Source organism: Larimichthys crocea, chromosome XVII (genome assembly GCF_000972845.2).
Source record: "Larimichthys crocea isolate SSNF chromosome XVII, L_crocea_2.0, whole genome shotgun sequence".
Classification (NCBI taxonomy): Eukaryota; Metazoa; Chordata; class Actinopteri; family Sciaenidae; genus Larimichthys; species Larimichthys crocea.
The window spans coordinates 13,384,056-13,408,840 of NC_040027.1; the positions used below are offsets into that span (position 1 = coordinate 13,384,056).

The following is a 24,785-nucleotide window of genomic DNA, read 5'->3' on the forward strand; positions in this document are numbered from 1 at the left end:
GTTTACATATGTAATAGTAAATCTCAAATAAAACAAACTTGATTTGACTCTTAACCTGCAGAATCTTTGTTTTTATTAGTGTTTGATCCAAAGAAAGTACTTTACTCCTGTAGCTTTATTAAAGATAAAGAGGAAGGTGTCCAGTTTTTTTATTTACATATTTAAACATTTAATTTATACAGACTTTAAGACAGATACAAGGACACCAAACATGTCCACCTGCCCAGACTTAGTTTGCATTGAGCGTCACCAAAGAAAGACATGTCAAAGGTTACACGATGGATCTTTCAGTCCCCCTTTTGGCAAACAGCATGTTGGCAGGGGAAGCGAGGAAAAAGCAGGCCGAGCTCACTTCAGCTACATTTATTCATGCACATCAGCAGCTCCATCCTCATGGCGATGCGGGTGTGCCAGCCCAGCGGCAGCAGGCGGATGTAACGGGCCACGATGGGTGGGCGCAGCAGGTTCTGTACCGTGGAGGAGCGGTCAGAGTTCCCGTAAAAGACCTGTAGAGTAGAGATACACGAGGTCACTACAGGGATCCATTACCTCGGGCAAACTGGTGATTTCTGCTCTTAATGGTGCAGAAATAAGCTCCCTGTGTGGTTCATAGAAACTAGAGTTTCCTGATGGACAGTAAAGTAAATGTTGGCTGGGCTGCCAAGACTGTAATCTCATTGCACCGGGCAAGTTTTAGTGCTTGTACCACAGGCACGGAAGAAGAAGAGGAGGTTTTTAGCTGAATGCTGACAGGGAATGGAGCCAGTGTCATGCCAGAACAGGAGCTGGGCAAGTGGGCAATGTTACTGGGCTCAGCAGCTTCTATAGACACAATGACAGAGTGAAAAGGAACTAAGACGAGGTTGATGGAGGAAGCTAAGAAGAGAAAAGGAGACTGAGAAAAGAGTATCTATCAGTTATGGTTGATTTAAATGGGATGAATATGAGTCAACAGACAACGCGGCTGAGGGCCGCTGCTAACTTTTTAATTACAGCCTCATTAAAGTTGAATGTTTCTGAGTTGTGACCTTCATCTGCTGGACAAAAGCGAGTATTGTGAGGTTGTCCACTGCTGTATTCCTTTAATGAAATGGCTCAGTCAAATGATCCGTGTGTGTGTGTGTCAGTGTGCTGGTGTGGTGGTGAAACAAGACATTTCAGGGAGGAAACTAACCCTGAACACAAGTTCAGTACAAGGTCAGTGTTTGTATGTACAGCACAGTAGGTGAAAGATTTTGGGTACAGTTACGCCCTCGAGGCTGTTTCAGGAACTCTGTCAATGACTAACTCCATAAATATCTTTTGAAGGATTCAAACACAAAGAGTTCGTGCTGCAGGGATTGTACACGAGTCACATTTTTTAGGTGTATTGTCCTAAATCGAAGTCATACTGGGAAGAGATTTATACAGCCATACTCGCTATTTTGAATATTGATTTACCTCTTTACCCTTTAGTATTTTATTACAGGAGCAATCTGTGATGGAGCGATGGAAAAAATAAAGATTTACTTGTTTCATTAGAGGCAGAATATGACAACTTTGTCTTGGCTCGTCTCACTGCCACCCACTCTACATCAGTGGCAGGTTGTGTAAGATTACAGCAAAACTCTGTAAAGACATATTTTTAAACCGATGGGCTCCTGTAATTCATTACTTTGAGCCATCAAGGTGATAAGCTGCACTGTAAAAAAAGAAAAAGAAATAAAAAGTAAGAAGTAAAATTGTTAGCTGTGGTTGCCAGAATTTTACGGTATTACTACTGTTGACTTTGCATTTAGGGTTGGCAGTTTATTCTATAATTTACCAGATAAATACAAGGGTTTTTTTCCATCAAAGAATACCGACACAACAATATCAAACAAATGTCATCTAAAATAAACGTTTTACCATTAAATATTACAGTGTTTTACTGTACAATTAACAGATTGTCGTTTAAAATATTACTTTAAATTGCCTTGAAATGCTGTATAAATATAGTTTTTGCCATGTAATATGACTTTTGTTTGTATTAAAAACAAAGAAACGTTTTTTTACAGTAAGAAACTGTCAGCTGTGATTGTCAGAATAATAAATACATACATACATATAACTTTTTTTCTGCTATGACAGTTGAAGGATATTAGTAAAGTTGATTTTGTGTTTACGGCTGGCGTTTTATTCCGTATTTTACCATATAAACAAGTTTTTTTTCATCAAAATAAACATTGTTTTTACATTTAATTCACATGAAAATACCACATGAAGGTTTTGCTATGAAATATAACAGTGTTTTACTGTACAGTTAACAGTCTCTTATATAAAATATTACTTTATTCTGTATAAATTTCCTTAAAATAAAATATAAATAAAGGTTTTGACATAAAATGAGAAATGTGTTTTATATTATGGACTTAAATTTGGCCAAAACTGGTGCTGGTTTGTTTTTGGTTATTTCTATTTATTTAATTTAATTATTGGAGCCTCCTCTGTGTGTGGATATACAAGATGCTATGATGGTTTGATTATTTTGTTATGTTTGCTGTTTTGTGTGTAGTATATGTCAAACAGCAATAAACATGTCATTCAAAAACAGAAACAGAGATTCAAACTGAATCAGCAGTCATGAAATGCTGCAAAACTCCCAACTTTCACATATATCTCAAATACAAGTCATGTAAATAAAGTTTGAGTCATAACTATGTGTCACTACTGTCCACAGAACAACACTGACTTCTACTCAGTGTGCTTACCCTGTTGTTTCCTGTCTGGTCTTTGTAATAGACCCAGTTGAGGGTTTCCACGCTGCGATACTGGATGCTGTATTTAGTAATCCACTCATCAGCGTCACAGCGGCCCTGAGAGAGGATGCCAGACACCACACCCACCTCCTTCAAGTCGATCTGGATCCACTGAAACTGGTCGTTAAACTTGGAGAGCCACGCACACCTAACACAAACAAACATATAAGCTTTTGTTCGTATTATATTCACAATAACAATAAGAAGAAGAAGAACAAGGTCGTCATGACGCACCCAAAGCCTTGGTTGTTAAGGCGAGCCCTGTTGGGGATCCATGAGGAGTACCAGCCGGTGTACTGGTCCTCGTTGGAGCAGTTGATCTGGTCTGGTGTCACGGATCCAGATTCAAAGCCGAGTGCTCTGTGGTAAGGACACTCTGTGGAGGACAGAGGCAGGTTTACAATTAAACTTTTAAATTGGCAAGATTCAGCTTTTGTTTGGCCTTGACTGACCTGCAACTTGTCACAGAGTATTTAAATGCTGCCACTTCTATAGCTATAGCTATCAGATTAAATCACTGCACATCTTATTCATGTAGAAGTTTTAGCTGCTGAGACAGATGCTTGCTTCAAAAGTACAAACAGAGAAGTTGATTGGTTGTAATCTTCTGTCTCTTCAGGACTCTGAGGCTGATCCCTCCCATCCCAGGTTCAAACTCTTTGAGACACTTGCATTGCTGCTGACCTCATCAACAAGGCTGATGACACAGACTCTCACCCAGACCTACACGTTACATAAACACACACTTTTTTACCTTCTATTTAACATCCTGTGGACTGATACGTTTTTTTAAATCTCTTGGACATTTACATATTCTGCACAGTTCTGTGAACTCTTGCACACTCGTGCAGAAAACTGAACAACTCTTTTCATTTTAAAAACACATTGTACGTATATTTATATCTTCTTGCACTATAATTTATCATTAAAAAACCTCCATGGCAATAAACGTGATTGTGATTCGATATTGGTGCAATTGGCTGTGTCTGTTGTCAAAGTGTATTGTTACTATATGTTTTCTTGATGGTATGCTATAAGAAAATGACAATAACCATAAATAAATCCAGTTCTTACAGAGTCTGCCGTCAAAGTCATCTTGATTTTCCTGACCGGCCTTCCTGCTCATCATGATCTAGCTTACACTTCTGATCTGACACCCTGAAGGCTTGCGTGGAAAGGCTGGAGAAGTTGGTCAGGACATCATCTGATGTGTGCTGCCTCGCCCAGTATCACGCTATTAGATGAAGGACACGCCCTATTTTGGGTTCCCTAATCTGCTCATTACATTCCTGCACAGGTAATGAGATTATCTAACAGCGTTTGCCCTTCCGGGCCTCACGGTTTGTTCATTTCTTCAACCCAAACTGTTACCATCTAAAGCAAGAACCTTATTCTAAAAAAGTCAAGATCATAGCAGAGGGTACAGCAGAGATGCAGAGAGTCGGAGCCAAGATTAGGTGGAGTTCAGCCAGCTACCATCAGCTGTGTGATCCATCACACCACCTGGAGCTCTCTTTGTCTACAAGACGCCTACGAAATCCACAGGATACAGTGCTGCCCCTCATTAATCTGCACACGTGTGATGTTCCCCACCAAGTGATCGTCCTTCACCTGCTGCAAACACCTTTATCACTTTGGTTTTGGTAAACAACGGACGTCCAACATCCTCAGCAGGGGACTAGAAGTCAGTCAAGGTCCTCACCTGGCATGCAGTTCATCGGGTGATCCTGAGGTGGCAGCGAGTTCGACAGGACAAGTGGGATGACAGCAGGTGTACGAGTCGGTGAATCAGCAGATTCACAGTCACAGGTGCAGGTTTTGATGCTCTCCGTCCAGTTCTCGATCTCCTGGTCCTGGTCCTGGTCTTCATCTTGGACAATCGCCCCTACCTGGGCGTCCTCCTCCTGAAGGACACACACAGTTAGTAAACCAGAGTTAAAATCACATTTCATATGCAGTTTAGGTGGATTATTAACTGACGCTTCTTACCCCCTGGGAGTGGACAGTGATCAGTTCTGCACCACATCAACAGATGCATGAAATGTAGAAGGAGATGTTGATTTGCAGGTATTTTAATGTGATTAACTCAAATATCTCAAATTATTCTGCCTGATTTGGGTGTATGTGACCAGAAGAAACATAACAACTAACATATTATTGAGAAGAAACTACTTTTTTCCACACATAACTGCTAATTTGCCGCTATGAACACATCTTTTCATAATGAAGCATGTTAAATTCAAAACTTCTATATGGTACTTGGTACAAAAAGGTACAAAAAGAAACACAACTGTGAGTATAATCCTGATTTTAATAGTTCATTTGGATTTAATATCTGTCTGTAATCTGTAACACGGACTTACCCTGAGATAGAAGCAGGACGAACAACACAGCACAACATCGAGCAGTGACCTCCATCTTCCTCTTCAGCTGTGCTGGACTGAGATGTGTGTGTGAGATACCCAACACCAGTGGACAGGATTACTGTAATCCACAGGCCTGTGATGTCTAATACTCTTTATTGGCCCTCAGACACCTCCCTTCGTCTTATTGTACTGCACCTGTGGTGAACACCATGACCTCATGAATCAAAAGTGAGCGTCACTGTGATGTTTTTGAGGATTACAGTGTCATCACCCGTCAACATTTCAGCCTACTCGTGTGTTTGAATACATGGATGACATTTCCTTTGATTCACAACAATCACAGATGGTTCCATGTTAATATTTGAAGATCATGCAGAGGGCGTCCTCATGGCCTAATTCTCCTGAATTTCCTGTCTGTACCTCAGCTGTCAAGAAAAATGTGCCAAAGTAGACAGGTTGTTGTTGTCTTAAATATGAAATACTAAAGATAGATGAATAGATAAAGTCAGCGCTCCTAGCCAGCACATAATCTGTCATTAAACAGCAAGTTGCAGTTTCTACACTGAAAAAAAAGAGATATAACATGTGTTGATCGCAACATTTCTGAACTTTTGCAAGAACCAGGCTAGCTGTTTCCCCCCGTTTCCAGTCTTTATGCTAAGCTAAGCTGCTGGATGTAACTTTATATTTACTACACAGACGTGAAAGTGACATGTAGGTTAACACGGGGTCAACAGTACAATGCACAATGGAGTGAGATCAATTAAATATAACAAAATAGAATAAAAAATATGAAGTTTTCTATACACTGTATAAATGTGAAAGGATGTGTAGAAATATTGGTGAGATATCACTGTTTGAATAATCATGAACATATGATATAAATAAGATGTACTACACTGTTTAAACATATGGACAGCAATAACAAAAACAAACAAAACGAACCATAAAAGTATATCAAATTACAAGAATACAACATTAAAAACAGGTTAAAATAGGACAATGCAATGCAAAATATACAATTCTCTTATTATATATGCAGTGCTTAACAAATCTGTTAGACCACCATCCAGCATCATGAAGTCCTTTAATGCATACTCTTTATTTTTCAGTGACTTTGATTTCTTTCTTTTCTTTTTAACCATACATACATTTTGAACAGGAATGAGGAATTTCAAACTGAATTAAACTTTTTATACCCAAATTTGTGCTGGCTGGCTCACTCAACCACTAAAACTGTTCAGAAACGCAAGTAAATAACTATAATTTGACATCTTATTATCATTATTATTATTACTGGACATGTATTAGACACCCCAAACAGAGACACTTGTTTCTGCAGTAACTGTGATGTAAACTTTTGCTGGGTAAGTGGCTGAGGAAATAAGTCAGTGAGTCATCAAATGCTGTCTGTATAAATATAAATATCACATGTGTGTGTGTCATCAGATCAGATCAGAAATACTTTATTAATTGTTTTAGTGTTCTAGTGAGTGATAGCAAGAAAACAATAGCAAGAACAACTAAACTTTAACAATATACACCTATACGATATCCTATTTTAACACTATATACACATGTATAAATAACAGTTAAATAAAACCAGTAACAGTAAAATAAAATAAAAACTAAGTAACAGTGAACTATGCAATATGTAAATCTAAAACCTTATAAAGTATTTAGTCTTTGAGAGACTGTTGAGAGTATAAAGTGCAGTATGCATGCATGAGAAAACTGCACTTATTTATTGACTTGGAGTGTCTGATATTTTGAGGGAGGCCACAGCACAACACTCTCTCTCTGACTGAGCTGCTCGTGTTCCGCCTCTATTTAAACACTCAGCTGATGCTCGCCGCGGTGACGTTTTACCTCTCCAGCTGGCTTCTGATTTGATTGACATCGCACATCAGCCAATCACATCCGCGATACCGAGTTAAAGCGTTGGAGAAGGGGGGCGGAGATTATCCTAACGTTTTAGCCAATGAGAAACACCGTGAGCACCTCGTTGACCAATCAGAAGCTCCGATGTCCTACTGTGTGTTTCAGGCTGTCGTTGGGAGGCTGATATCTTCAGGAGGAGAATACAGTGTTTGTTATTGAAGGTGAGTGAGTTTAGACTGTTTGAATTATTTCATATTTTATATTTAAATATATAAAAAACATTTGCTTTGTCGTATTTTTTTAAACAAGCCGGCCGGTAGCTCGTCGGGCTAACGCTAACGGCTGAATAACGGTTGTTAACGGTGCTTCCGCGAGGTGGATAACGGTTAGGAGGTGATGGTTTTTAAATATTAATGTAAATAAATATGTTTGTGCCGGTTTATTAAAATAACAGCAGCGTTAACGTGTCTTAAAATCGATAACAGAGGACGTGTTGTCTCTGTTAAACAGGCTGAATTTGTAAATACTGTTAATCTCAAACACATGGCAGCTCAACTACCAGCTAACTATTATATCACCACTGTGTAATCAGCTATCACATGAAGGGTTGTTATTTTTATTAATTTCCTGTGATTAATTGACCAGATTTAATTTAATTTGCATCTTGTTAATTCCCTGAACACCTCCCACTTGTCTAACACCAATAATTTGCTCCATATGTCTCAAGTTGTGAGTAAGAAAAAGTGATATAATGTGTTGTTTTCAATCCTCTTATTGTGTTTTTCTCTCATCTTCTTCATTCCAGATGCAGTTCATGCTCCTCTTCAGCCGCCAAGGCAAGCTCAGGCTTCAGAAGTGGTACGTGCCTTTGTCTGATAAGGAGAAAAAGAAGATCACCAGAGAGCTGGTGCAGACTGTGCTGGCACGAAAGCCCAAAATGTGCAGCTTTCTGGAGTGGAGAGACCTCAAGATTGTATATAAGAGGTGGGTAAGGATGGGAGCTTGTTTATATGAATAAAAAAAGCTCACTCGAATCGAATTTTTCACACTTCCCTGGGCGAATCACAGACCTGTCATTCACAGACGCAGCTCAGTCAGAGACTCGGGAGAAAGTGTTGACGGCTTCATGACAGACTACGACAAGAAAGAGCATTAATTTTGCCTCATTTCGTCCTGTTGCTGTGCCAACAGACAGGCAGGCAGACTATTAGTGAACCCGAGTGACCCAGCAGGGACAGACAAACACGAGTCAGCCACTTTGCACAAGTGCACATGAATTTAACTCTTAAATTTAAATAGTTTACAGTAATTACTCTGCCTTTTTTTTTTCATAATTATTAATATTCTCTGTCTGTGTTTTTCGCCTGCAACAATTCAGTGGACTCTTATTACATCATATTAAGCCATGAGGGTGTCATTAAATAGGTGATTAGGGCTGCTGCTTCGGGATCTAATTGTTCTGCCGTGGTCAGAATAGTTTTGTGTAGTGATTACTTCGAGAATATGATTCAATATTGGTTGAGGGGTGATTTTAAAGAGATGTGATGGGCTGCAGACATTTGGAAATCTTATTGCTGCATTGTATTATTTTATTTTTTGGATATTTACTTTTAGTTAGAGGGAATGGAAATGATGAGGTGTCAGGTCAGATTTTCAGGTACAAGGTCTGACCACACAGCCGGTGGAAATAGTTTTTAATGCTGCTGCTGTTTGAGGTTTAGATTGTCTTCATCGTCCATCATGTCAAAAATGTAAACTTCAGTCACAGTCAGTGCTAATCTTGGTGACAAATATGTTTATATTTCCTGTGACTGCTTTTCACACTTTCAACATCCTGTGTGTTAAACGGAAGCACATAAGCTTTTGCCAACATGCAGTCGCTAATGTAACAATACACAGCCTGGCTTTTTGAAGACATGCAGCGTGTAAAAGGCATTTTTCAATGAAGAATTTGTCGGTGAAATGTGAGAAAATTGTGAAAAATACCTGTTATAATTTTCCACAGCTGAAGTTGTCAACATTTACCATCAAAGAAAACCGGCAAATCCTCAATTTCAAAAAGCTGGAGGCAGCGAATGTTTTTGCATTTTACTTGAAAAGCAATTAATTAGTTATCAGAATAGTTATAGATTGACTAATTGAGTTATCAAGTGGTTGTTGCAGCTCTAACTGTGAAACCCCACAGGGCACGGCTCCGTCACATCGCAGCCACAATACCGTTTTGGTTTGTTCTCCACGCGACTTCAAACTACACCAGGAGTGTTTCAGAGGTTTCTGTGGCTGTGAAGTGAAGCCAACACAGAAGTGCCAAAAACAGCAGTTCCTTAAACGTCCACTTGAGGCTGACTGCAGAACGAGTCCATAAGTCCCCATGTTAAAATGTCCAACTGTCCAAGTTTTGGTCTCTACAGCTAATTTCCCCGTTCATGACAACTGTACTGAGGGTGAATTTTTATAGAACTCACCTGTTCAGATTATATCAAGACTTAAAGTTATGCATAATTAAGAGTGTGGCCATTTTGACTGACAAGTGGGCGCCATTACTGGGGGCTTATTTGAGCACTGAGGCCTCATTTGGCCCACCTCAGGTCTGCCGGTGATCCACGTCTTTGTCGATTTTTAGATTAGTCATGAGGTGGAAGAGGCAGGACCACCAACATGGCGTCAGCTGAGCAGAGAGCTGCTTCTGAAACGGACCACAGCGCTTCTATTCAGATTTGAAACATTGACTAAAAAGGCCACAAATAGTTCTGGTGGCCACAGGATGCACGTAAGCATAATGCTGGGATCAGCGATGAGGCTGAATCCACTGCTCATCAACATTTCTACCTTAAGAAAACACTTTGACTTGAAAGTCCAAGTAAAGCTCTGTGCTCTGTGCCAAGTGTGAAATCGACAAAGTAACCGCAAAAAGTCATAAACAACATTATGCTAAATCAAATTATTGAGATCAAATCCATGTTTAACAAGGTGTCTAATTTCCTTCAGGCTGCCAAATGCAACATTACGAGGCAAATTACATTAGAAACGTTCTCTACACAGAGTTATGCATTTGCTTTTAAAGATTTGACCCCACATGAGTCAGCTACAATAAAAGTGCTGTATCATTTCTCCGTGCCACAGACTGAACTGAACCCTTTGTGTTTCCTGAGCTCGGCTGTGCCTCACACTCACTTGTACACAGCAGACAAGGATGGAGCGAGCATGAAACAATGAAAGAATTTAAAGGAAACAGACGCTAACACGGTCAGGTCTTGTCGAGTTTGAGACTTGTTACTCGTCTTTCTAAAATCTAGAGTTATGACCTCCTGCCCCGCTGGCTGTGAGGGATCAACTGGCCAGCTCCTTTATTAGCCAATCATCACATGCTTAAAGAGTGCCTCAGGGATTATCAGGGATAAAGAACCATGGCAGAACGAGGCTTAACTCATGCAGCCTTCTGCATCCGGCTTCTGGCTTTCAAATGAATACCCCGTACACAGTAAACAGCGATTCTTCATAATAACAAAGAAGCGCTCTCTCAGCACTATTGCAGCGAGCGCAGAGACAGTATATATCACTTGGAGACCCTGTCTAAGTGATAAAAATGCATAAAGTCAGCTCTTATTCTATGTTGTCAGGTTGATGTGAAAGTTTGCACAATGAAACATTTGTTTTGAAATGCTGTTGTCAGGTTAAAGTCAGCCGGCTTGTCATTATGTCGCAGATATGCCAGCCTGTACTTCTGCTGTGCCATCGAGGACCAGGACAACGAGCTCATCACGCTGGAGATCATCCACAGATATGTGGAGTTGCTGGACAAATACTTTGGCAGTGTATGTTTCTGCTGGTTAATCATACAGTATGTTTACCACCTGCTAACCTGCTCATTCATAATGAACGTTCTTTCGTTTTTAAACATCAGGTTTGTGAGCTGGACATTATTTTCAACTTTGAGAAGGCTTACTTCATCCTGGATGAATTCCTGCTGGGTGGAGAAGCTCAGGAGACGTCCAAAAAGAATGTATTGAAGGCCATTGAGCAGGCTGACCTACTGCAGGAGGTAAGGCACCTATTGATATGGAAACAATAATGACTTCACCACTGCTTCTACTACATAGTAATCTGCCTCGCTTTCCATTTTAACTAGCCAAGTGGAATAGAAAGAATTAGACGGTTGAAGAGTTACACCAGTACTGCTAAAGGTTCATTCAGACAGGATCAGGTGCTGCGTTGAATTGCCGCAGTGTTGTGCAGCGGTGTGTCTATTTGTACTGAACGTAACCATGAAACAATCAGGAAATAACTTTTTATTTCACTGATTAACCGTTTTTCTTGATGCCAGTGCTCACTCACTCTCATTCAGTGTCTATGTCTCTCGACCACTGCTGCTTCTCTCTCAGATACGAATCAAATTAAACGTCTTTGTGTCACTATTTTGCAGCATAAATTGCAAGTCAGACACAGATTTAGAGGCTGGTGCATGAAATAAATGCCAGAACATAACAGGTAGAGTATCAGAGTTTAGTCCATTAGTCCACCTGGATAGTCTCAGTTTCAGAGACATTTCAGGCTGACTGTGATTTGACCGGTATGAGTGTCCGCCACAGGTCACTCCTAAAAGGACAATCCTGAAACTCAAATGAATGGAAAACATGTTTTTGCCACAGCACCGGATCCTGTCTGAATTCATGGTTTCAGCAAGTACAGTGCACTGCAGTTTTTTTTCCATTGCACTTTGTCTAAAATGTTTCAGCCGAGCATCAGCAACAACAACAACAACATTTGTACTTTTTTTTTTATCTCTGGCGTTTCCATCCTGTATTTTTATTATGTAAATAGTAAATAGATAAAAGGTGGTTCACCTGGTAGAGCCTGCACCTCACGTACAAAGGCTCAGGTTCAATCCCAGCCTGTGGCCCTTTGCTGCATGTCATGCCCACCTTCCTGTCACTCTTCAGCTGCTACTATCAAATAATGGCTGAAAATAATTTTTAAAAAATGCAGTGGCGTATAAAATAGGATGCTGGGATTGCATTTACGGTGTTTGTTTCTTGATCATGTTCTCTCACTGGTCAGTGTTGGACTCCTCTTAAATCCAGCTTTAGCTGCATGAACACACCGCGACACATGCAGCCTTTTTCACCAAAGCTTTCATTTTATTTCTTGTGATTTCCCTTGTTTCAGTTTCACTGTGTTTTATTCTCTTTATTCTGTTTAGTTTGCTTGATGTTGATCTTTATTTCAGCTGACATTTTTCTCTCTTTGCTTGTTTATTCTTCACTATTGTGATTTTCAGAATATAGACTTTCAGATGCGTCTGTTTGCAGGTACAGTTTGTAAAAAAGACCCCAATAATCCTCGCTGTAGTGTTAGGTCAGTAGTCTTAGATGTACTGTAGATTCATCAGCAGAAACAACACACCAGCAACAGCAACGTTTCATCAGGAACACACCCTAGATAATGAAGCTACTGTTGTGTTTTTTCTGCTTCATATTGACTCCAACCCTGACATGAACCCAATCACTAACCAACAAATCTTCATCAGCAGCACTTGAAAAACTAACGACAATCTCCCTGATTTAGTTCAATTATAAGTTAAATTATTACTTATGTAGCCTAATCAGTTAAAAAAAGTTCTTCCTTTTAGTGACATTTCCACTGATTTGATTATTCACTTTGACATTTCACACATTCTTTACAGTCTTTTCAGAGTGAGGCGAGCTCAGGTTGCAATTCCACAAACAAAGCCTCGTTGTCTGCGCTGCTGAGACCACACAAACACTTCTGGCCTGGATTAGCGTTTCTTATAGAGGGAGTGGCGTAATAACAGCAGCAAAACACACACACACAGTGCCACTGCAATTATGATGCTGAGCAAGAGCGTATTCAGCAGAAACACCAACAAACACCACACCCTGAGCACACAAGGGGCTTTAAACCATTAAGATCATCTGTCAAACCAACATAATTCAGACGTCTTAACTACAAGAACTCTTGAATATGTTACAGCAGAGCTATGAGGCAGTTTTAATGTTGAAGAGGCATAAAAACATACAATATTTGGCATTACACAGTAGTTTATTATATACTCAATCAGTTTCAGTGGGCTGATGGGTTTGTTGGATTTGTTTGCTCAACATTTAGTCAGTTAGCGAGCCAAAAGGCCACCGCTAATGAGTTCTGGGAAGAGAAACGAGGCCACTGCTGACAAACCATTAATATCCAGCGGAGAAATGTGAAGTGAACGACGAGAGAGCGACCGGTATTGGATTTTTTGAAAGGATGATTTTTTTTATACATTCAACACAAACTGTTTTGGCAGAGATTCCTCCTCCTCAACTGTCTAAATAGACTCTTTGTCAAAGTCCTGTAAAAGTGGGATACGTAAAGGTGGAATTAATGGTGTCCACATTGCTTTGCTACATTGCTGACCTAAAATAATAGAACTGTGGGTCAAATGTACATTAAAATGTATAATTTTGCACATTTATAATGTGTACATTGCTGCAGATGCTCTGAGATAAGCCAGTATCACGAATAATCCCAGCCACTGTGTGAATTTAAAGAGAAAAAACAGAAAAGCTGTTTGCTTTATGCGGTAGTGCATTTCTCTTTTTCCTGCTGCAACACAGACAATATGACATCAAGTTAATATTTCCACAGCAGCTCCAGGGTTATTATTAAGTTATTGCGCCTCCAGAGAGTTTAATTTAACAGGAACTACATCTCAAAGCCTGTTCGCTTGTTTCCATTTTCATGTTCAAACATAAAAGTATTACTTTGCCATTGTTATTTCTTGATCTGCGGTATACCCAGCTTCATTTTTCACCTTATCGATTCAACTTGAGCCGTTCATCATCTTTGTAATATTCCTCCATGTGCAGTGTGCATACGGATGAGAAGACTTAGAAACTTTACAAACTCAATTGACTTTGAAATTTTACTCACGTTACCAAACTTGGAACACAAAGTAAGTAATGAGCAATAAAGTCGTGAAGCCAAATCCAAAACCATTAGCTGTGAGGCAGCTGCTGCTCAGCCAAGTCTGTAATCTCTGAGGACAAACTGTGAAGGTGTTTGTGATTTACAGTCAGCAGCACCATCAAGTAGCTGTAGAGAACATACTGTGCTGTGATCCTAAAAGGCTTATGGTAAGTTCTTAATGTGTACATTTATAAAGTGCCAAACCTACTTTACACCATGACATCAACATCAAAACTGACTCCCTATCTCTTGGTCGTACCAAGTTAGAGAGAAACTTAGGAGACATGATCGTTGACCAACTAACCTTCTCTGATTACGTTGCCTCGGTTGCCTCAAAAGTCAGGCCTTACCTGACTCAACATGCTACCCAACTCCTGATACAGGCTGCGGTCATGTCGCGACTCGATTACTGTAACGCCCTCCTGATGGGCCTCCCAGCCTGCACAGTAAAACCCTTTCAGATGATCCAGAACACGCCAATGTGCCTGGTCTTCAATCAACTCAAAAGGTCACATTACTCTACTGCTCATCGAGCTCCACTGGCTACCTGTAACAGCCCACATTAAATTTAAATCACTAATGCTGACTACAAAATAGTCCCAGCTATATGTTACCTCCTGACCAATGAATGACACCTGGTTCTGCCACCCGTACGCTCAGGGCAATCTAAACGTTCCTCGTCTGTTGTTCCCCGTTCATGTAACGTCCTACCAGTTCCTACCAGATCAGGGCGTCCCTCTCTACCTTCAAAAACCTCCTGAAGACCTCCAGCTCTTCAGAGAGGACCTCCTCTTCAACACTACCAACAACCGGACATGACAAATCTATCCCCCTCTACAACTGTCACTTGTAGTACTTGTTGCACTGTACCTTGATTGTTTCCCCTTTTTGTAAGTCCCTTTGGATAAACCTCGAGTGTCCATCAGTGTTTACCCAGAGAGAGTAAGAGGTCTCTGACTGGCTCACTTCTGTATTTGTAGAGCCAGAGTGAAGACTGGGGAAGTTTGCCAAATGAGGAGATCTTGTAATGGGCCTAGAGTCCATCCATGCCTCCATCCAGGCAATTGGTAACTAGAAGACTGATGCAGTCGGTCAGTCAGCATGGGTTTACAGTTCTGTGTGCTGTGGACTTCGACCTGCATGTTCTTCTGTCAGTATGAAAAATACATGAAACTACGTAAGGGTCATAACAGGCATGAACTCAAACTTGACTGTTTAGAACATGTCTGAATACACTTACTTTCACTAACAGGCAGTGTAGTCCAACACTTGCAATTTGGCTCAAACAGTTTAAATGTGGATATTTTTCTACATTTTTCAGATTTGTGTGAATTTTATTCTTCGTTCAAAATCATTTCAAATTTAGATTGTAACCATTTTAAATGACAAGTGAGAGAGCTTTGCTGCCTGTGTGAAGACTAGCCTGTTTTTACTAACAGCACTGAATGAAAATGCTCCGATTAATGGTTCTCTGTGTTGATTGAAAAGGATTTATGAACACATTACAGCAGTAATTTACATTTACTAATTCATTCTGCAGGTTGTACCTGGTGTTATTTGGCCCAAAATGACCATTTCACACAACTTCATCTTCTAATGAATATACATTTAAGGATAGGTGTTGTGATATTCTACATTTTTCTCCACAAGTCCCATGAAAATACCTAAACTATCAATGAATAAAGCTGTCTCTCCGTACTCTCCCATTTGTGGTCTGTCCTCCACACGACTTCAAACTTCTCCAGGAGTGTTTCAGAAGTGTTTTGCTTGCCAGACCTTGTTAACTTGCTCAGATTTTCAGGTCATTTTTCTGGTTTATGTGCTTCTAAATGTATAAATATACATCGTAGTTCAAATGTTTCCGTTTTGGCTGTTTTTGAAGTTTGCACAAGGTGTTTTATTTTGAAAATCAACCAGATTTCTACTGCTCTGTGCAGTTTGAAGCGAACAGACGCATATTCGTCATTTGCTGTTAGCCTCTAGTCTGTTGCACTCAATTTCAGCCTCATTTCTTTTTACTGAAGATGTAAATCTTTAAAAACAGATCACAAATATGTAGTTTAATATTTAAAAAAGGCTCAGGAAATTCCTAAAACAGCTGGTCGCTGTATATTTTAGCACACATTACTCAAACAAGACAATATAATGCATTCATTGAGGACTACTTTAAATGGCAGAATAACACATTTGGTGCGTTAGCGACGTATGTGGGATCGACTTAAAATAAACTTCATTGAGTCTCCCAGCGCAACAGAGTGGTGTTTTTGGACAACAATGGAGCTTTGTTGCACGGAGGAAAAAGATATATCAGGCTTTGGCTACGCAGACAATGCTTACTTAGTTTAAACCGTTTGTGTTGGCTTTGGTGTTTTCATGGGATTAATTGACAAAAATAAAACCTAAAGAATATCACCAGGCAGAAACATTATCTGTGGATGATAATAATCATTTTCTAATCAGGAGATCATCTGAACATCTGAACATAAGGGCATATGACTTGGTGAAAATACCGTGGGTTGGGTCGGGGGCATGTTTGTAATAAGTGCCTCTGGCTTGAAGGCATTAGTAAGTGCATAGTGCAGTAATTACACAGAAGACATACCACAGGGGATTTGGTTGAAGTTATTTTAATAAGCCTTTAATGAAACATTTCTCAGGAGCTGGCCATTACTTTGGTGCCAGCAAGCAGATCTTCTTTTAGAATAATGATGCCTCAGAAGACCTCCTGCTCGGCTCAGCCCTGCATGTGAGACATCAGAGATAAATTGAGCAGAGACGTCCCCATGAAGAGGCCATTGTTCTTGTGTTGGTGCACAGTTAACCTCCTCCACCTCCTCCTGCTCCTCCTCCTCCTCCTCATTGCTGAACACATACTATAGATGTGTAGATGTTGTAGGTTTCAGAGAGATCTTAAGTTGATCAGTGGTGCTTCGTTCTGTTTATTTCTGTCATTTTAAAACTGTTTGCCTCACAGGTGTGATGGTCCCAAATATGGTCTCTGAGTCCTCTGGTCTTTTCCAGAATTAGGCCGTCCGAGAGGTGATTACTCTGTGTCTGTGGATTTGGGCCATCCGTACCGTTAGAGCCCTAACTAGTCTCAGTCTTCTAACCTTATATATCAGTCTGTCTGTAGCTCAGTCTCTGCGGGGTAAGACAGTTTTCCTGGTCTCGTGTCACTAGTTAGTCCCTCCACAGCAGACAAACAAAGTCTGTCGTTGTCTGTTTGTCTTTGTTACCCATTTATGTGTCATTTCATCGACACTGTCCACTACCAGATGTTTATATGTTTGTTTTTTGTACAGGTAGTTGACACTATGACCTTATCTGTTACTATATGTAAGCTAAGCTCATTGTTTGTGTCATATTCAAACTGAAGAGAGACATTAAAACCAGTTTGTTTGACTTTGGCTAATAGTTTGACATTTTGGGAGTTCTGCTTATTTTCTTTCTTGCTGAGAGTTGAGATGAGAAGAATCTTTGAATGCCAAATATGAAGCTACAATCGGGTCAAGCTCAACATACAGACTGGGGACCACTTTAGGTTTAGCAGAGCGTTCCAGCTCCCCCTCTCCCCAGCAATGCATCCCAGCTCGTCCTATGTAGTCCCTCCAGCAGGTTCTCATCCCAGTTGGACATAACCAGAACACCCCCAAAGGATCAGATGCCCAAACCACCTCAGCTGGCTCCTTTTGACACAAAGGAGCAGCGGTTCTACTCCCTGTCCGCCCGGTGGACGAAGCTCATTTCGGCCGCTTGTATCCGCGATCTCATTCTTTCGGTCACTGCCCTTCGCTGCACTAACCCGCCGGTCCATCTCACGCTCCATTTTCCCATCACTCGTGAACAAGACCCCAAGACGCTTGAATACTTTTTATGTTTTTGTTAATAAACTAGATTCAAAATCTTAGAGAGATTTTAATCTTTCATTTTTTCAACAAAGCCAGGTTAAACTAAGCTAACTTATACCTGGCACTAGCGTCATATTTCTCATACAGATCAGAATATTACTCATCTTCTCTCACTAGCAAGAAAGTGAATAAGTCTATGTGAACTGTTCCTTTAATAGATAAAGGTGTAACAATTTGTCTTCCAGCCTGCTGCACTGTCTCCTGCATGTCGTGTGAATGTCTGTTTCGACTCAGTGTTGCCTTGTTTTCTAAGCAGTGTGCGTTTCTCTCCCCTTCAGCCCCGTCATGAGTACTTTAATGTGCCTGTGTACTGAATGGCTGCCATCGCTGCTGCTGCTGCTGCTGCTGCTGCTGCTATCCACCCTGCATGCTGAGCTCCTCAGTGCCTGGCACCTTTCTTTCTGCCCTCTGAGCACCTGTCATTGTCATTGGTTTGGAGGTGTAACAATGTCCTCAGCTCACTGTTCAATACATGACAGTCATGAAACGATGTCACAAATTCAACTACGATAAATGATGAAAGCTTGGGCTGGATTAGATCATTCCTCTTATAATCATCAATATGTTTATTGGTGATATATAATTAATGGTGAAATATTGTTACATGCCTGTCATCTGTCCACTTATTATTGGTTTCATTGCACCAGTTGAACACCTCTTATTATCACTGTAGAAAATCATCATGTGCCATCATGACGCAAAAATATGATGTGTGACAGAAAATGTTTCTATGCTTTATTCTTTATTTAGATCCCTAAAGTAAGTCCACACAAAAATAACAACAATTTAAAATCACACAGTATCATTTAAGACAAGAAACTGTAATATGATCAGATATAAAGAAGTGAAATGACTCTACACATGAAACAGTGACCTTTATATAGACCCAAACCATGACAAAAGTTATCTCATGACCATACAGAGCAGGTCTAGACTGTACTCTTTATAATATTATCTATAGAGACCCAACAATTACCACCATGAGTAAGCACTTTGTGACCGTGGCAAAGAAAAGGTTCCTTTAAGAGGCAGAATTAGAGAGTAGATCAGTCAGTCATCAAAAAATAAAAATAAATACCAATAATTTGAAACAGCAGGAACAAAAAAAACATCAATTGAAATTAATTATTTTTTCTTTTAGTGACTTTTTAAAATCTTTGATCTGCTTGATGTTGGTACTGACCTCAAGCTTCACTTACTAGAGGTTTTCTGAACTTTCTACCACTCGGCCTTCAACCTTCCAGAGAAGTGACGTGCATATTAAAGTGGACGTTGTGTTGAATTATTCTAATTAAATTTTTTTCTTTTACTTCAGAAGCTGATAAATCTTTTTCACAGCAGTCATTTTTAATTAAGGCTCCGTTCCATTCAGGTCAAACAGAGTCAGGGTGCTGCTGTGGTGCATGTTGGCTCACTGGAACGTCTCTGCTGCAGTAAATGGAACTGAACCTTAATTAGTATCATTGGAAACAGCTGAGACTGTTTCATGTGAAAATAGCTGCTGTGAAAAAGGTCAGTACACTGTTAGTTGAAGGTGACACCTGATCGAGACACGTTACACTGTGAGCTGTGAAACTGAAGTTCCATAGTACAAATCATATCGAAATGATTCTTCACAAAAACTCCAACATCTTTCTTTCTGTTCATTTGTGCCATCACCACTCAGACTATGAGGGGAGAGTCTGCCCCCTGTGGTGCACAAACTGTGTTTACGTACACGGTAAACCTTCAAGGCACGAGTACTAAATGTAAACACACTCAATTAAAGTCACGTCATTATCATGTCCAAGAGGTGTTCATCAGTTTTATTGAAATATTTCATTTTTTCTTTGGCTTGTTTTTGTGACTGAATTCACATCACGTCAGCCGTGAGGTGGGAGGTTGTGGATGCGTTACCTGTTTGTTTATCACGTCTCTTGTGGATTTGTCGGTCACAGTTTGTGTTCGTTTTTTTTTGTATTTTTACTTTAAATTGTGTATTTCTGTGATTTCTAGGAGTTGTTATAATAATTAAAATCAGAACAAACACACTAGAATAGATTTTCAACATTCAACATGTTATTTTTAAATCTTTAAAGTTATTAATAGATTTGGTTATTCATATTTAAACAAATAGCACAAAAAAAACTCTCTCAAGGTAAGTGTTTAAGTGTCAGAGGGATTCACGCTAAAGAAGTATTTGTTTTTGCACTGATTAACTTTTAATGTTACACTGATAATAGACTTTTAAACACGTAATTAAACAATAATTAGCCTTACCAAGTCTGTATGTGTTATAAATGCACACTGATTAAGCACTTAATGTTTTATATGATCTGTCATTGTTCACCTGTATCCTACTAAGATAGATTGAATAAATACATATTTTATCAATGTATATAATAGATATGATGAATAAATAAATTGTTTATGATTCTTTGTCACTTAAGCACACTGGTGTCTTTCTTTAATTTCACTGTTTTTATGGTATTTTTCCATCCACGTGGCATCCCTAAAATTTTATTTTTTACTGCAAATCTAAAACAAACCCGATAACCGAACAGCGTTAAGCTCCATTTGCTTTGCAGATGACGACGTTTAGTCGACATAATAGGTGACGAGGGATTCCAGAAAAATCAACCCCAAGACTGAAAAATGTATAATTGGTGAAAGTTTTCAAGTTTCATGTTGAAGATGAAATGAAACTTTCACTCTGTGTATGAGTGAGTTGTTTTTTCTCCTCTGACATAAAGCAAGATTTCTGTCTCACTGCTCTGATCAAACTCCTCTCTTTACTTTGTGCTGAACGCTGTCGTAGGACGCCAAAGTAAGTGCTTCTCTTTCTTTCTACCACAAACTACGAGCTCTGATGTTTTCCTGCATAATGTTTCACAAATCATTTATGATTTGTGACACATCAGGTACAAAGAAGCAACATATATGAAATAACTGGTTGAAGTCTGGAGCTGAAAACTGTTTTCACTGCAGACACTGTGACATTAATGATGGCTGCATTCCATTTGGCTGACCCAGTTCCAGGGCCCTGTTATAATGCATGCTTACGCACCGACAATGGCTTACATGGACTTAATGGCATTGAGCCATCATTAATGTGCTTTTTCTATTTTCTACGTCAGCTTGTGAAGACATGCATGTCTTTCACCTCATCTTTGTGTTCACACATATAAATATTTTAAATACTGATTAATACAGACAGCTTTAAAGGTCCAGTGTGAGGGTTAAGCGGTATGTAGCGGTTTGCAGCCTCTTGTTTAATCACGCCTTCTTTGCGTTTTTAGTTTGTCCATTACGGGCTGCTGTAGACACATGGTGGTTCAACATGTGGTGTCTGTAAATATAAAAGTCTCATTCTAAGGTAACATAATGAAAAATGATTACACACTAATGAAAACATAGCAATGAATATTATATTTGATTTCTGTCACACAAAAAAATCTTACACATCGGACCTTTAACAACTAGTTTCAGTATGCTCAAATGTTACTGTAGAATTTGTAGTTTCCTCGTGACGAACCACCTCTGTCACTTCACATGTATTAATTGAGTTCATTTGAATATAAAATAAGTTCATTAATGCAGCTTTAAAGGCATCGTGGAGTTTCTGGTCGTAGAGGCATTGAGTGTTGTTTTTATACTGCACTTTGTTTTTATCATGCACATACATGAGCACTCAGGTTAAACTATTTTAAAAAAAAATCTGCTTTGCAAATGTTTTATGAAGCAGAAAATGCACTCGACTTGACGCATTTGTTTGGATGCATCCAATCAAGGATACACACGGTGCATTAGGATGAGAAACAAACTTTTATTTGTTTACAAAAAACTCCACAGGTGACCTTTAACTTAATCAAAAATATTTATTAATGCACCTTGAAATTTGAGGGCAATGTGTAAGATAATTGGCAAATATTAATGTTGGATTTGGACGGTGAACAGAGGTGTTTATTTATGTTGATTAAATGTTTCATTATAATATAAAAACACTGATTTATGCAACTTTAACAACTAATTACAGAATTAAACGACCAAATAATGATTCAGAATTTAGAGGGTGAGCTATAAGACTGTTTGTTGTTTTAAATGTGGCCTCACAGTCTAAGTGTGTGTGTGCACATTTAAGTAACGCTGTAATCATTGTGTGGAGTGTGTGTGTGTGTGTGTGTTTGTGTCATTTACTGAGTGCTTCACTGGAGCTGTGCTTCCTCTCTCCCTCCACAGGATGCAGAGACTCCACGCAGCGTACTGGAGGAAATTGGACTGACATAAACACATCGTCATCCTCCTCATCATCATCATCATCGTCATCCACACACTCCATCTGCCGGTTACTCTGTACGCTGTATGTAGCTGGTAACAACTCCAAGTTCACCTTTGAACACACTCACACTCACACACTCTACCTTTGTTTTCTACTTTCAAACAATGTAGCACTGTTAAGTTATTTATTTGTTTACCGTGATGACGTTCACTGTTACCAAGGACAGATCAATGATTTCTATTTGACCAAAGCTGACGAGATCTCTCTATTCTGTGAAATATATTCAATGAACTGAATTTCAAATGTGTTATAAAGTCAAAAGTTTTACATCAACAGAACCAAAGAGTTACTTTCCATCTCGCCTTTCTTTAAAAATGCGTTGTGATTGCCACTGAGGCCACTGCAGTATGTGGATGAACGAGCTTAAAGACGGGAAATGTTGTCATATAATGAGTATCCTCTCAGTTTACAGACCATTATCGCTCCTATAGTCTGTTTGGTCTAATGGCAGGATCCCTCTTTAATGCTGAATGCCTTAATCGCTGACGGATGTCCGTTCATTTCTAATGAATAATTCAATTGCATTTGCATGCTGCTGCAGTAAAGCAGTTTTATTACTGCACCGTGTGCCAGAACTAAATTAACAGTTCTTTTTCTTCTTGTTTACGACTGTTCGACTTCTCATTTAGTTTTTTTTATGATGAAAATAATGTTCCACTTACATAAATATAGAGTGATGTCCAGGTTCAATCCAAAGCAACTTTGTATTTTTACAATTTAGCACCTCCAGTTTCAGAGATTAATAGCACTGTGTTAAATATGGACAGCTGTACACGTGTATCTGTTCTGATTACATTACTTATGATCAAAAACTAGCGAGTCGACAACTTTGCTAACAGACAAACGTCAAGCAAGGTCAACAACACACAAGACATAGCAGCAAGCTCATATTACTGACTAGTCCAACAGCTAAAAGTCCAGCTCGGCGTCTTTAAGCCTTATATTTCACCAAGCTCTCACCAATGACTAAAAGTCGGTCCCAGATTTCCTCTTGTCAGACGACTTCTTGCTCGGTCACGCTCTCCTTTTGTCTTCTTAGCTTTCTCCATCAGTGTCTCCTTTAGTCTCTTCTACTCTGTCATCATGTCCACAGAGCCTCCTGAACCCTGTTCAATGTAGCATCAGCATGATTTAAAATCAGTTATTTTATGGCAGAAAAGTGACACAATGTTGCTTTAAGACACGGGATGTTTTTCCCCTTAAAGCCACATGAATAATTTTTTGTCCAAAAGGTGGCAGAAGAACTCCAAACACACAGCACTGAAACGTGTTGCCTTATGATGTTCCTGTGGATCATATGGTAGCAAACAGTGACCTACTTACACATACATCAGACTTCTCTCCACCTGTAGAGTGGACTGTTCCTCCTTTCTCCACCAAACTCCTGCTCCTCACTACAAGCCGCTCGTTTCACATTCATCTGACACAATGAAAAATATTGATAAACGCAGCTCTAACTTTACAAATTATGACGGCATAGGAATTAATTATCAAATATGTGTAATTTAATTTAAAGGACCAGTGTGCCAGCTCACCCTCTCCTTTGATGCATGAAGCAGAAACTACGGTTTGTCCGTTCTGGGCCTGCTCCCTCTGTAGATATAAAAGACTCATTCAAAGGTAACAAAAACATAAAGATTCTTATTCTAATCAGGTGATTACACACTCATGAAAACATTGTTATGAATATTATATTCAGTTTCTGCCTTATTGTGCAAACAGAGCGCCCTGAATCTGACACACCGGACCTTTAAAATAAATGTGGGAGACTTTTTGGAGATGGATGAAATGAGAGCATAGAAATCAGTTTTCCTCTTTGTCAGTGTTGATATTTAGTTAGTGACAAACTAATCATACAGACCTCTGATCAGTGTGACGGCTTTACGACAACAGTCTACTCTTTTAAAGCCGTTTCACTGTCTAGCCCACATCGGTAGTGATTTAATATTTTAAAAAAAATTCACCTCTGACAGCCACATGTGACCTACTGTACAGCATGTAAACTACCTATTTAATACTGTGACTCTGAAGACAAAAGAGCGCTAAAGCCACCATGCATACAATAACAATAGTGTTAAGTTTTCAGCAGTTAGTTTCCAGATATTTGGTTAGACATTTTGCAACTTCGATGTATGACGATATGCTGAAATACTGAAATTCCTGTTACCACTTTTATATAACTTCAAATGAGCATTTTCATGTTAATTTATTGTGTACGATACGCTGTATGTCCAAAGTGTGACTGAATCTATGGCATCCTCTACTGTGTGTTAGTGAGTACAGTATAGTTACAGCATGACTGCGTCTTACATTACTGGACTTGTGTTTACTTACAGAGGATCCATTGTTGTCGTTTACTGCTGTAAAAAGGAGGAAGGCTGTGTTTTCCTGTTCGGGTTCAGCAATAAAGAGTTCTCTAGTGGCAGAGAGGCTGTACTGTCACAAACAGCTTGTTTCCTCTCATTCATTCTCCGCTCGTCACTCACAACCACATACAACGGCCCAGATTCAGACATAAAAAGTGTTGTTGACTAAAATATGGAGAAATAAGGCGAAGCGCATGAGAGGT

At 39.5% G+C, this 24,785-nt stretch overlaps 2 protein-coding genes across 10 annotated transcripts; one reads left to right on the top strand and one right to left on the bottom strand.

The window, feature by feature from the left end:
• Nucleotides 1–85: 85 nt before the first annotated feature.
• Nucleotides 86–5,229, bottom strand: LOC104928287 (retinoschisin). Its single transcript, XM_010742545.3, has 6 exons — nt 5,141–5,229; nt 4,767–4,792; nt 4,480–4,681; nt 3,012–3,153; nt 2,730–2,925; nt 86–506 (listed from the first exon to the last, which is right to left on the bottom strand). Exons 1-6 carry the CDS (start codon nt 5,193–5,195, stop codon nt 354–356), a joined length of 774 nt encoding a protein of 257 aa, XP_010740847.2. The 5' UTR covers nt 5,196–5,229; the 3' UTR covers nt 86–353.
• Nucleotides 5,230–7,118: 1,889 nt separating this feature from the next.
• LOC104928285 (AP-1 complex subunit sigma-2) lies at nt 7,119–24,664 on the top strand. Of its 9 annotated transcripts, none has more exons than XR_002041479.2 (7): nt 7,119–7,245; nt 7,830–8,008; nt 10,731–10,839; nt 10,929–11,066; nt 14,971–15,081; nt 20,696–20,704; nt 22,117–24,664. XR_002041479.2 is itself a non-coding variant. In XM_019252953.2 (7 exons), exons 2-5 carry the CDS (start codon nt 7,830–7,832, stop codon nt 15,016–15,018), a joined length of 474 nt encoding a protein of 157 aa, XP_019108498.1. In that variant the 5' UTR covers nt 7,119–7,245; the 3' UTR covers nt 15,019–15,057; nt 20,696–20,704; nt 22,117–24,664. The 9 variants fall into 9 exon arrangements, 7 of the variants coding, with proteins under 7 accessions (XP_019108498.1, XP_019108497.1, XP_010740838.1 ...); XR_003464061.1 differs by lacking the exon at nt 14,971–15,081 and having other exon boundaries at nt 22,117–22,237; nt 24,553–24,664; XM_019252953.2 differs by having other exon boundaries at nt 14,971–15,057.
• Nucleotides 24,665–24,785: the final 121 nt, after the last annotated feature.